Source organism: Scomber scombrus, chromosome 8 (assembly GCF_963691925.1).
Source record: "Scomber scombrus chromosome 8, fScoSco1.1, whole genome shotgun sequence".
In the NCBI taxonomy this organism is placed as follows: Eukaryota; Metazoa; Chordata; class Actinopteri; order Scombriformes; family Scombridae; genus Scomber; species Scomber scombrus.
Window position 1 is genome coordinate 15,793,814 of NC_084977.1, and position 13,857 is coordinate 15,807,670.

The 13,857-nt window shown below is 40.5% G+C and overlaps 1 protein-coding gene across 1 annotated transcript; it reads right to left on the reverse strand.

Annotated features, from left to right (window-relative positions):
* Positions 1-3,034: 3,034 nt before the first annotated feature.
* rx1 (retinal homeobox gene 1) lies at positions 3,035-11,975 on the reverse strand. The gene is made up of 4 exons (XM_062424514.1): positions 11,672-11,975; positions 4,629-4,882; positions 3,289-3,556; positions 3,035-3,213 (listed from the first exon to the last, which is right to left on the reverse strand). Exons 1-4 carry the CDS (start codon positions 11,973-11,975, stop codon positions 3,035-3,037), a joined length of 1,005 nt encoding a protein of 334 aa, XP_062280498.1.
* Positions 11,976-13,857: the final 1,882 nt, after the last annotated feature.

The following is a 13,857-nucleotide window of genomic DNA, read 5'->3' on the forward strand; positions in this document are numbered from 1 at the left end:
GTGATAAAGATCACTGAATATTTATTTCTTTGCACCTTTTCTCTATGACTACTATGAACTTTGCTCTATGACTCAAATGTAATAGTAACACATGAGAGGCACTGGGGCTAACCAACAAACGCATCACTGGTATGTAATACAGTAGCTAATCATTTCAGAACATAAATACAACAAAACCTATATTTCCATGTTACTGTACATGCACTGGCTACCCATATGGCCCCCCATCTGTCCATGAAAGTGATTCACACGCTGAGGAGGCCAGCTAGCATAGCGGCACCAGTCCCCCTGTGAACATGTGTTGCAGCGGCTGAGCCTGCCGGCCTGCCTGCCTGCCTGCCTGCCTGGGGGCAATTAGGGAGCTGGGCCCTGTGGTCAGAGGCCCCCCTGGGAAGCCCTGATTGATTGGAGTCTCATCTTCCTAACAGGCTGGCACCCTGCCACCAAACCAGGGAACAGAAGAGCAGATTGGGAGGGGTAAAAGAGAGAAAGGGCCTCTTATATGACAGAGAGAGACGGAGCACAGAGAAAAATGTCTCTGCCCTCGTATGTCAGATGAGAACGATTATACTGTAGTAATCTTGGATTGCTCTTTAGACTTACTGGGGCAAAAGAATACTGCGACTCTGTGGGAATGAGTGCACAGGTCGACATGAAAGTACTGCTGTGAGAAAGCGGGGACACATATTCTATCAAACTATATTTATTTTCAGTAGATCTTCATTCTTTCCAGACATCAATGTTCCAGACAAAATCAAAAAGAAAGAAAACAATATCACTAGGACAGATGTAACTAGGACATGTAAGAAACAAAACAGCCAAACAGGAAAAATATCCTGTGCATTTTCACATGATTAAAAAAAAAAACAACCTAAAACTGTCAAACATCTAGTGCAGTTTTGTCCGTAACCTTTGGCTTATTCTTGGTCCAAATCACATTTATATAGCATCCTAAAGAAGTTCTTAATGTGCAAGGTAACCCTCATTTAATCTATAGTGTGAGGTCCTGGCATTGTCCAATAGGTAGTCTAAACATCACTAAGCAACAACATAAAAACACTATACAACATGAGGACAGGCGAGCAGCAGGCGAAACATTGTGCTTTTTACTATCTGATCAGTACAACACCGGATTTTACAATGAACCAGAAATGACTAAATGCTGTTGTTATTCTTACTGATGACTTGTCTTGACTCACTGTCAGCAGTTACGTGCCAACTTTCACATCATATTAATGTAAAATATCACAACCATACAATTGACGTTAACAATACAATGGAAAAATTAGCCTCCTTTTAAAAATTAAAATTAAAATTAAAAATTGCACTTTAAAATTATGGATTTTCTCTCTCCTTCTTGTCCCATAACCAAAGTCCAAAAATGATAACTTTTCAGCCTGCGTATATTCAGATGTATGAGATGATACCTGTGGATGCTGTTGCCGTTTGAAAATTGCCTCAATACCAACTTATCTGCCTGGTGAACTACATTGTGTTTTTTACCTTTAAGACAATCAGAGCTTAACTGCGTAACAGATGGTAAAAGACCAATATTGTGTCACTAATGACCGTAGCAGCTACAATCAATGATTCTCCTCCTTTGATTGAGAAAGAAAAAAAACCCTTCAATGACAAAATGGTTACAAGGGCCTATTTAGTGCAGGCTGAGACCGTTTCCCCCCCTTCAGTTTTAGACAAAGAGCATACACTTGGATCAATTGTGCCGAACAAAGACTAAACTATGTGGGGTGACGCATCACACAGGGCTCTTTCTGCTGCCCTGCACGTACACGCAGCCACCCAACACAGAGCTGCCAACAGGTTTTCTCCTCTAACAGCCATTCAAGCAAAAAAGAGGGTTATTTTGCTCACCGGCCTGTCTTTCTCTCTTCCTTTTGACTTCCTTCCTTCTTTAAAGCATCTCAGCACAAGTCAGAAAGAAAAAGATAGTTATTGTGCATAATTATTTTTGGTATATTCTCAGCTCTGGTCCATGTAAAAAGTGCCATCATAACTCTGACTCTAGTGCACTTTCCCACTAAACAATTATCCGTTGTAGAGTGTGTTAAGAGGTGCTCTCTCCTTAAAGATTTAAAACAATGACAAACAAAGGCTGCGGCTGTCTGAAATATCTAAAATGGGCAGCCTTTGGGTACTACAACATACTTCAAAGTGTATTAACTGAAAAAAACCCACAGCTGTTATAAATCAACAGATTAGTGAAACATGCATTTACAGTCATAGTCAGAGATACTGTGATGTGTCTTCATGTGTCTATATTTTAGAAAGCTGCTCTCACATTTAACTGAGCTCTTCATTCACAAAGTACTCTGAGACTCTGATTTGTTGACCCATGAAAATTCGACAATTGTATTGATTAGTAAAAACACAAACTGAATGAAGAAAATTGGTAAGTAAAAAAATGAACAGAAGAATGTAAAAAAGTTTTGCCTGACTCAATCAACTTAGATGGTTGACTCAAATATTGTAAAAACAAATATCGAAATAATAATACAACAAATCCCAACAATAAACAAGCAAAAAAAGTGAATTTCATGTTACCTTCAGTTTATGTTCATGAACAGCTGTCCTATGACATGGCATTAAAAAAAGTTATGTTGCCATTACTTATGTATGTGGTTAAAGTGTGTTTTTGCCTTTTCTTAGTATCTGTCGATATCAGTACATGGGCTGTTCATTTAACTAAAGGGAAACATGTATGGGTATAGATAGGGGTAGAGATTGGTGTGCAGCAGCCATCAGGATGCCAGTTTAACAATATTGCAAACTTCACTTGTCTGCTTCATGTCCTTGAGATTAGAACTTTTTCTTTTTTTTTTAAAGTCCAAAGATAGTCCAAAAATCCTCGGTTTTCACAGTTCAAAATCCATATCCATTGCTCGATTCTGTAGGTAACAGAATTGAACATTCTTCTCTTAATGTCTGTCACCGTGCTCAGCAATGTGAACCCAAGGAATGACTAACATGTCCCACATTTCCCAATGTCACTCACATGGACTGCCATGTTTGTTAGTCACATGGGTTGCCAGGTCTTGTCCATAGACTGGATGTGTTCCTTGGCTTTCATTCTCAGTGCAGCAATACTAGAACTGCGCTGGTCCACATCCTCCAGAGGGTATTTTTCAGGGTATGGCGCTGCACACTGGTAAGGGGGAGGAGCCATACTCTGCATTCCCTGCCCCATTGACGGATGTGGATGAGAATGAGGATGAGGATGAGGATGAGGATGAGGATGAGGATGACTATGAGGATGAGAAGGATGAGGAGTGGAGTTGAGGAAGCTGTGGCTGGGGTAGCTGGGCTGGAGGCCTTGAGTTGGACCCATGAATCCTGGGATGCTGTGAACCGGTGTAGCGCTGGACAGAGGAGAGGTCAGCCAGGGATCCAGTGGGAGGGAGTTGGTCATTGGACCCATGCTGGTGTGAACTGGTGCTGAGCGGTTGAAGGACAGCATTGGTGAGTCGTGGAGCTTCATGGTGCTGGCATCCATTTTCTCCTGCCGCCGCCATTTAGCTCTCCGGTTCTGAAACCAGACCTTGAAGACAAAATGAAGATTACATGAATGTGAAGGATCTAATCTGCATTTAGGTTTGTTTTATCAATCTCTTTTTTTCACCCACGAGCCATACATGACCTCAAAGAAGTGATGAAGATGTTGTCCATTTAAATCATTTTTTTGCTTGGAGACTGTGTGCAGGCCTGTAATAAGCTTGCACCTACAGTACATGCACTGTGTGTATAATCATGCTCCTTGAGATACGTGGTGACCCACTCATTTATTCTACATGTAATGTGAGGATAATAACTTTCAGTTTACATTATTTTGTACCAGTTGTGAAGCAAAAGTTGTGAAGCATTAGCAAAACAGATAATTATTTGAAGTTCATCCAAATGAGAAACTATTCTCCATTAACACAGCCCCTCAAGATTCTGTGACATAACCAGCATCTCAACTCGCAGAAACAATGCTCAGTTATTCAAACTGATATGTAGCTGAAAAAACAAAGTTGCAGTTAAATACGTATAAGCACCTCAAGGTTCTTACACCACAGGTATAGTTTGTTTTTCACTATATTTGTCTCAACTTCAACCTTTCACTGCTGATTTTAATTGCTTCTTGCCAGCTTTTAATATGACATTATATGTCAAGTTTAGCCCCTTTGTTCCTCTAAAGAAGCCTCTGTCCATAAGTCTGCATTTTCCTCTTCATAAGATTTGATATATCGTATGTTTGGGACCTCACATAATGCTTGTGTAACTACCCAGAGCACCCTCTTCTCCTAAATGCTCACCGGTAAAGCCAGAGGCTTGGCATGACTCTGTTGTCATTAAGAGCACCTCAAGATTTGGATGCAAACCAATTTAACTCTTAAAGTTAACCATCAGCACTATTTCAACACGTCAGAGAAAAATACCATACAAGCCATAAACTATAACTGTCTGATCATTGCAATATAATACTACTACTACTACTACTACTACTACTACTACCACCACCACCACCACCAACAACAACAACAACAACAACAACAACAACAATAATAATAATAATAATATAATAGTTACATACAGATTCACGTTATTGCTTTTGATGTTTTGATTCATACCTGAACTCGGACTTCAGGGAGATTCACCTTCATGGCCAGCTCCTCACGACTGTACACATCTGGGTAGTGGGACTTCTCAAAGGCACGCTCCAGCTCATGCAGCTGGTAGGTGGTGAAGGTGGTGCGGTTGCGCCTGTGTTTCTTCTTAGGCATATCATCCTTGCATGGCTCTGGAGAATTGTCTTCATCACTTTCCACACTCTTCCTTGGTTCACTCAGTTCCTCCTCGCACTTGTTTGTGAATAAGCTAGTATCTGTTCAGCACACAAGAAAAATATCACTTTTTAAAAACAGTTTTTATTATATTTTACATGTAGACTCAAATTGCAACAAATGTAACAAAAGCAGGAAAACAAATGAAAAAAAAAGCACAATAGTGGGTTGAAATGAAGAATGTAGTGCCCACTTTCCAGTAGAGCAGACATCAGTTTGACACCTGCAACAATAGGCTACTGTAGGTCAGTGAAGCAAGCAATCCCCTGAACTTCAATGAAGCTCAAAAACATTCCTAATCGGATTTAGAAAAGTTATTTCCAGTGTTTATCTTCTCCAAAGGTAAAGTGTCCTCAAAACATGTTTGGAAGCAAAAATGTTTCCTTTATTTTCATAGACTGAACTGTAAATCATATGACCTTTTTTTTCATTGTATCACACACAGTTGGCTATGTAACAGTGGACAACACAATATTTTGTTGTTTCACCCCATAGATATATCATTTGGAAAATACAGTCCTGTCAGCATTTTAAGGCTCCAACCACTGGCAAGCTATATGAGCTCAACAAAGCTTTTACTGCACTTTTCTTCCTCCTCATCCTCAAAACAGACAATTGCACTTGGCCTTCCTCTCACTTTCTCTTCCTCCCCTTTATTCCTTCTCTACAAGCTTATATCTTTGTATATTATCAGAAAATAAGTCTTTAACACTGTCATAAATGTTAGTTGCATTAGAATTAATTTAACCAGCAAGTAATTACATTAAACAAAGGTGATGATTGGATAATCAGATTAGTTGGTCTTGTGGAGCACAGCTTCTCCAGTTTATGTCTGCCAGGAGCAGAGATGAGTCAAATCCATCATTTAGGTTATGCTAGATCAGCTGTCAATCACAGAAAATAAGGTAAATAGACTTTAAATGCTTTCCTGGCTAATGTACTAGAGCTCTGAATGCAACATATGTAGTGCAAATGTGGCATTATAGAGGATAAAAACAATTGTGTGATCCAGATTTAAGCCCACAGATAGTAGGCTAAATGTAATTTGAATTTGGCTTTAAATAGTAAATCTCTCTTCTTTTTCTTTTTTTTACATAAAAAAGAAAGTGTAACGACTGCTGTAAATATTAATTACTAGGTGCCCTTACTGTCAACTGCATTTCACATTCTCAGCAAAGAGTATGCTCAGTTGTCAGAAAATTAGTTAGAAAGCTAGAAAGTAGACCTTGTGACTCTTTCCAAAGTTAAAAATTAACACACACTTAACAACAATACCTTTGAATGATAATTTTCTTTCTTTTATAGTTATCTGTATTTGAGATGTGCTCAACATCACTGTTCAATAAATGCCAACAAGGTCTTCTAAACTTCAAGTGAGTGTGTAATGTACATGTGAGCTTGAGTCTGTGAAGGAGACGTGTTGATGGAGATGGGGGGGGGGGGGGTTATTGTGCTCTTTCAACTGGCAAACGGGAGCAGAGGCAAAGGCAAAGCTGGATTTCGGGGTTCATTTATCTACCTCTCATTAAGCAGCTATGACAAAGGCCAGGCTCTGACAAATGTAGAGGTCAGGTCTGGTTCAGTGACCAGCTCTCGGCCTGTCAGCCCATCACAACCACCAGTCTGAAGGCTGCCCACTGTTTATCAGCCAGCACAGCATCTCAGCACAGGGGGTGGGGTGGTTTACACCGAACATAGAAAAGTTGCTCATTCGGGGGGAACTGGGCTGACTTTACAGGACAGATATTGTCACGAATCCCACTGACACTTAGTTATTTTCATAAATGTTTTTGTTGTCCTCATTCTCCTTATTCCCATCACCTGGTTTCCCCGCCCATCTCCTCACCTACAGCTCATTCCCTCATTAGGCCTTTATCATAAATACCAGTCCACTTCCCTTTCTTCTCCGCAAGACTGTCTTATGAATTTCACCAAGCTTTCCACTACGACTGCAACAATTATTTTGATAATCGATTGATTATTTTGTCAATTAATCAGATTTTAAAAAAACCTTCCATTTCAAATTGACAGTACAAAAAAATGCTCAAACAACAGGTTGCTGCTTGGATGTCCCTGAGCTGTTAAAGTAATATTAAATTATAAATAATAATTTAAACAAAACAACTAAATGTTGATGTCTGACAGCTTTAACAAAAAAAACATACACATATATGCTATACAAAAAGAGGTATTTTCTGTTGTTTAAATGGACCTAAGCTGTTGGAACAATAAATAAAAGATGCAAATCATAAAACTGTTAACAGGATTTGTTTCAACATCCAGTTGTGGTTCTAGTATATAAATGAAAAAGAGTTATATTATATATCACACACTATAACATATTGGTAATTTAAAACACCTATTTCACGCAAATAGAGCACACTTATAAATCTATTTTACCCTTCAGCAGTGTCAACCAAGAATAAAGTCTAAACCAGTTCACCTTTGTGGTGTACAGACTGATTTTATATTATTCTGAATGATTTCACACACAACCCAGAAAAAATACAACGATGTGACTGTGAAACTGCATATAAGTATGTAACAGTATGAAATGTGGTTTATTTTGTATTTACCAGTTTAACTTTTTCCATCGGTAGGGTACCATACAAAACTATATGAGCTAGATTCCTCCAGTGCTCTCCCCCTCTCCTACTACTAACTGTTAGACCTCAACAGATAGAAGCTGATAGTTCACTATAACGAGGGCACACACTGCAACAAGGTTAATTGATCCACACGGTGACATTATATCATTGACATGATGTGCAAAAGCGATAGAAAACTGCACACACTCTCTAGTTTTATGTTGTGTGAACTGCTTCCACACTTTAGAAGATTTCAGGCGGACCGTTTTCTCTGCGTCTGCCATGAAACCGGCTCTGCTCAGCTCCGTCTGCAGGTGAAGTAAACTGCTCCGCGACATAGCGAGTGATGCATTAATCACGCGACACAACGAATCGATAATGAAATTCGTGGCCAACACTTTTGATAATCGATGTTTTGACACTGCTTGCAGGCTTTCTGGACCTTGGAGTCCTTGTCTGCCCCTTGTCAGACTTGTTTGCCTTAATGGTTCATCTCATGGTTTTGACTTTGCCTGGTGACTAAGTACACTGAACTCTCCTTGCACCTTTGTCTGTCTCCTTGTGCTTTTGGCTTCAAACCTGCCAGTACCAGTTAACTTTACAGTACAGTCTGGCTAAAATTGACGCAGCCAACTCTAAACCAAGCCAAAGACTGGGGAACTGCCAAGTGGTGGTAGCAATATTCCATCTGCTCATTGGTCAAGTTGTTCTTGGCTGATCTCCAGAAGCTGCTTTGATCACATTACTCCTGGGAAGGAGGCAGCTTAAGGTTTGTTCAACCTGGTGCAGGAAGAAAGGTCCATGTCCAACTATTCCATTGAGTTTCGTACCATGTCGGTGGAGAGCAACTGGAACTGTTCTTCACTCTTTGACGCCCTCTGCAATTGACTCTCCAACAGCACCAAGGATGAACTGGTGGCCTGAAATGTGCTTACACCATTTGCATTGATGACCGTCTTGAAGGGCTAACGAAGGAGAGAGGGGTTCTCTCCTGAACCACTCTCTGGCACCACCAGTGACTTCCCAGAGCCATGAAACTCAGCCAGACCGGTCCTTCCACTGCGTAACGACAGTGCTGCCTACAGGAGAACAAGTGCCTGTACTGTGGCCAGGATGGCCATTTGCCTTTTCCTCCTTCCTCTTCCTCTACTATGCCTATTCCTCCATCCTTGCCTCAAAATACATGGCTCACCAGTAATCTAGAACTAGAAGGCCCTGGTTGAATGTTCCTTTCCAGTGGTCTTCTGTGGCTGAGAGCGGTTTTGATGAGTTAAAATCATATTTCACCTCTGCACCCATTCTCATCTTTTCTCAGAACCCTCTCCAAGTTCATTGTGGATGCTTAAGACACCACAGGGGGGCAGTCCTGTCTTAGTGGTCTGATCAGGATCAGAACATTCACACCTGTACCTTCCTCTCCTGGAAGCTGTCCCTGGTGGAGAGGAATTACAGCATTGGAAACCAGGAGCTGTTGGTGGTGAAGCTTGCACTGGAGGAGTGAAAGCACTGGTTGGAGGGGCTGAAGCAGCCATTTGTGGTCTGGAAGGATCACAAAAATGTGGAGAACATCCATTCAGCTAAACGGCTGAATTCACATAAAGCCAGGTGGGCTTTCCTCTTTAACCAACTGGGCTCAAACCTAACGTCTCAAAGCACTCCTCCACAACCTTAAGGTATCCTTCCTCCAACATGAATCATTGGCATGGTAACCTGGGAGATGGAGGACAAACACACCCACGTGGAGCACCCTGCTTCCAGTGCCTGTCCTAATGACCATCTGTTATTCCCTGCCAGTCTCCGCTGTCAGGTTCTCCAGTGGGGTCCACCTGGCTTCTCACCCCAGGGTGAGACGCACCTTAGCACTGCTGCAACAATGCTTCTGGTGGTCCTCCATGGAGGAGGATACCAAGGGATTCATCAACACCTGCCAGATCTGTTCTCAACAAGAACACTAATCAAGCTCTCTCCAGCCTTCTTAATCTTGTACCAGTTCCTCATCGCCCTTGGTCCCGCATCTATTGACTTTGTCGCTGGCCTTCCATCTTCTGCCAATAACACTGTTATCCTCATCATTGTGGATCAATTCTCTAAGACTGCCCAGTTGATTCCATTACCCAAGTTACCCACTGCCAGAGAAACCACTGAAATTGAAAAATGAAAGTGTTGCAACATGTGTTCCACCTGCATTGCCTCCCTAGTGATGTTGTCTTTGACCAAGGGCCACAATTTATCTCATGTTTTTGATCTGAGCTTTGCAGCCTTCTGGGATTCCACCCCCAATCCAGTGGTCAGGCCAAGCATACGAACCAGGAGATGGAGACGACTTTGCTCTGTCTCGCCTCTCACAACCCTGTGTCCTGGTTCAAACAACTTATCTGAATTTAGTATGCCCATAACACTCTGCCCAGTTCAGTCACCAGTCTCTCTTCCTTCCAGTGCTCCCAGGGTTACTGACCACCGCTCTTCTCTGAGCAAGAATGTTCATCAGGCAGTGTCAGCGCGCTTGGATGCAGGGCTGCTCCACCGTCCTACGCTCCTCTGGTGTAGGAGGGTGGAGTACCAACCAATGCTACATTGCTGCACCTCGCTACACCCCTGGACATCTCTGTCTGCTGTGATTTATGAGGATTCATCCTACCTTCCATGTCTTGCTTGCTTGATTTTTTTCTGGTACTTGGATTCCATTCCTGCCCCTTGTCAGACTTGTTTGCCTTAGTGACTCATCTGCTGATTTTGCCCTGCCTGTTGACTAAGTAAACTGAGCTCTCCTTGCAGCTTTGTCTCTCTTGTTGTTGTGCTTTCAGGTTCAAACTAGCCAGTGCTACTGAACTTTACAGGTACATGCAATAAAGCGATACCATTGGTATTGATGTACGTTAATCCAACAGAAACTAATGTCCTCCTGTATTCAGTTACTGAATTGGAGTCCGAAAATCATTTTTCAGGAGAGGATATATCAAACTCCAGTTCATGGAAATGACATTTTTTATGTTTCAACCACCTGTCAAACTCCCCAAGTGAAAATAGCTCCAGATTAAATTTGATTCTGAGAATGATCACAATAACACCCGAATGAACTACTGTACAATCTAATCTGCACAGAAGAGAAGATTAGGGGAATTCCACAAGGAGATGGGATTGGGTTTGGGGACATAAAACCTTTGCACCATCTTGTTATGTGATTTATCTCTCAATCTCAGCCCACACAGTTCACATTTAATGCAACAGGCTCTACATGGCAACAGCATGTAACATATTGATTTTAAATCTGCCTGTGAGTGTTTTCAGATGGATGTGAACTGCACAGAACTGCATTTAAACCCCCAAACAACATAGAACATAATTTAAATAGGTCAGGTTTCTAATTAGCAGTTGCCTCTTTCTATCAAATTGCATTTCATTATGCTGTGGTAAAAACACAGAAGAATAGGACTGATTTATCAACACTTTATCTGTCCATTGAGTGTGGAATAATTAACATGATATTTTGTACTGAAATTATGCCCTATTGTTTGGTTAATAACATTCGTTCACAGCTATCACAGTTTTTAAATCTTTCTGGCAGCAAAATCAACATCAGACCATGCAAATAATTAATATTATATCTAAAATGTTTTGTAAATGTTTTTGTTGTGATCGTTTAGCAATTCCACATCAAAAACTGCTCTTGTTTAAGCCATACATTTTAATGCAGTCTTTTTTCATTGCATACTGTGTTACTCATGCTGTTTGATATATACCCTTATCTTTTTTGTGAAGAACTTCAAAGCCTAAAAATAAGAATTTATACTGTTAATTTTGACCAGTTCTTTCTGGTTCTTGAGTAAGTTTGTTTGGCCCATGAAATACTGAATATGTGTTTTTGGCCAGAGAACTTTATGCTCAGCGATCAAAAAGTTTTTAAGATTTATTATGTTTGCTCAGGGGCATCAATATCCTAACATCAGCACAGCAGAATCAATTTCATCTTATCTAATTCAAATCTATGAAACATTAAACCCAGAGCTCATCCAGCAATCCAAGAGCAGAGGTGCCTCTGTATAATCAATATCCATGTCCAACTTATATGCTTTGAGGCAAAAACTCTCAATTACAGACTGAAACTCTAAAGCATTTGATCTGTACTGACCAAGGAACGAACATAAAATGAATACCTGGTGGTGTGAAACTAGTGTTACATACAACTACAGAGCACCACTGCTCTGCACAACCAGCATCCCCAGCATCAGCAGCTTGACTCACCATGGTACTGCTGCTCTGTGCTGCCGTTTCTAAGCGAGGAAAGGTGCCCGCTGTAGGATGGGTGTGACGAAGGCTCCTGCTGCTTCCCTGGCTCTGCTAGGCCATCTATGTCCACTTTATGGGGTCCTGGGGCCCCAGCAGGGCTGAGCATGGAGTCCTGGTCTTTACTGAAGCCTAGAATGACATCAATGCTGTGGACGCGGCCCCCCGCAGTGACGCCCCCACCTTTCCCCATTTCGTGGAAGTTGCTGGGTGAGAGGCAGCTGTCGTCCACCATGCTCATGGTATCAAGTGATAAATGCATTCGAGCGTCTGGGCACACACCCGGTCCTGTGATCAGGGGAAAGATGTTTAAGTGAAGGACTTAAAGTAAAATAGGAGGTCAGAGATCACCTGGTTAGCTTAGACACCTCTCCAACCATCCTCAGTCCATCTAAACCTGCTTATACTGTGCAGAGTTGAATGGATTTCTAGAGTCTATCCCATAGAGATTCCCTTACATTGATAGACTTTAATGTAGTTCCTCATAATTTAAAGAATCCCACACTGGCGCACCCTTATCTATATGTTTAACTTTAACTTTTTGTGAATGGACATTGCATATAGCCATAAAAGCATTGTTTAGGAATATGAATGAATTGTTATTTGATTCAGAAGTTGAAACCCAGAATGATAACTGTGTGTACATCTGTCTTTACAGAATAAAAAAGTATACACGTTATAAAAACTGTATGAGGTCTATATTGTGATTCTAATGATAACATTGCTCTTTTTTTTGTTTCCTACAAAGCAAACCATACACAGGTTGTATAATCTTGATAAAACTTAAAGTTAAACATGTTGATAAAAAGCAAATAAAGTTCCTCTGTTGGAAAATATACTCAAAAAACAGGGAAAGAGATTCCAGATGAAAACATACCTTTCGACATAATCTGGCACATTTACATGCTGTTCCCAAATGAATAAAATCTAAATTAAGTAAGTAAAGTACATTTTTTGGACCCAAAATCCAAATGAAAGAATTCTGTGCAATATTGATTTTGCATACATTCACTTATTGGTCATATTTTGCTATGTTAAGAAAAACAAATATACATATCTACAATTTTAATTTTAATGACAGATATGACAAAAGTAAAATGAGATAGCAGCAGATCCTACCTCTTGGAAGTAAATCTGTTGAACTGTTGAAGTTGCTGATGCCAGTGTTCCACCTGTTCCTCTCAGCAGCTCACTCTCCAACTTCGCTCTTCCCAGATTCGCTATGTGCACTGTTTGCAGCCACTCAGCCGGCTTTGCCTACCTTGCATTTCTCTAAAAAAAAAAAGTCTCTATTTGTTTACAGTCCTGACAGAAACATTCCCAATAAAGTGTGCATAAATAAAACCATCCAAAGCAAACACGCTCAATGACGGAGTTCAGACGCCATGCACTCTAGCACAGAGAGCAGAGTGGAAGAGGAGAGAAGCAGAGAGGGAGAGGTGGGGGGTGTTTGAGGTGAAACGAGGGGATTAGGAGAGGGTTATTAATTGGAATCCTTCCCCTTTAAGAGTGATTGGCAATTGTTTTCTAGTCAAGTAATTGTATTAAATGTCAATTCCATTCGCTGCCACAGGAGGAGGCCCAGGCTAATGAAGCCTGGACAAGACTTTCTTTCATAAATTCATTGTTTTAAAGACAAAAGACCCGCTGAAAGTTTTCACTAAGCACATCCAGCCCCCATTATGTGGAACTTCATGAAAGAAGGAAACTTTGAACATACAATATGAGGTCAAATTTAATGCAGCAACAGACTATCTTCTAAAAACAAGTTGATGGTGATATAAGAACTGATTCATAAGGACACTAATATAACACCAAAACAATTGGGTATTATTTCATTTAAAATAATTAAAAGCTTTGTTATGCAAGATCCTCTCTTTTCTCGTATTTTTTGTAAATTGTAAGCATTCTGTGACTGTTTTGGTTTAACTCTTACCTAAATCTGACATGCTGCCACATAAATAATTGTTTTTACATCAACCTAATCACTGTTATTCAATATGTTAGCAAATTAATTTAAAATGCATCCTTTAAAACATCTGACTTGATCATTTGAAAAATATAACATTTATCTTGAATTGTATGTCATTTTAATTCTGTTTCAGATACATTTCAGGTAAACTATAATGACTCCTGGACAAATA

Excerpts from the sequence above, each read along its gene's own strand:
- rx1 (XM_062424514.1), bottom strand. The coding sequence starts at position 11,975 with ATGCATTTATCACTTGATACCATGAGCATGGTGGACGACAGCTGCCTC. Across the intron at positions 4,883-11,671 it reads CACAGAGCAGCAGTACCATG|ATACTAGCTTATTCACAAAC; the intron begins GTGAGTCAAGCT and ends TGTGCTGAACAG. Across the intron at positions 3,214-3,288 it reads CCACAGCTTCCTCAACTCCA|ATCCGTCAATGGGGCAGGGA; the intron begins CTCCTCATCCTT and ends ATTCTCATCCAC.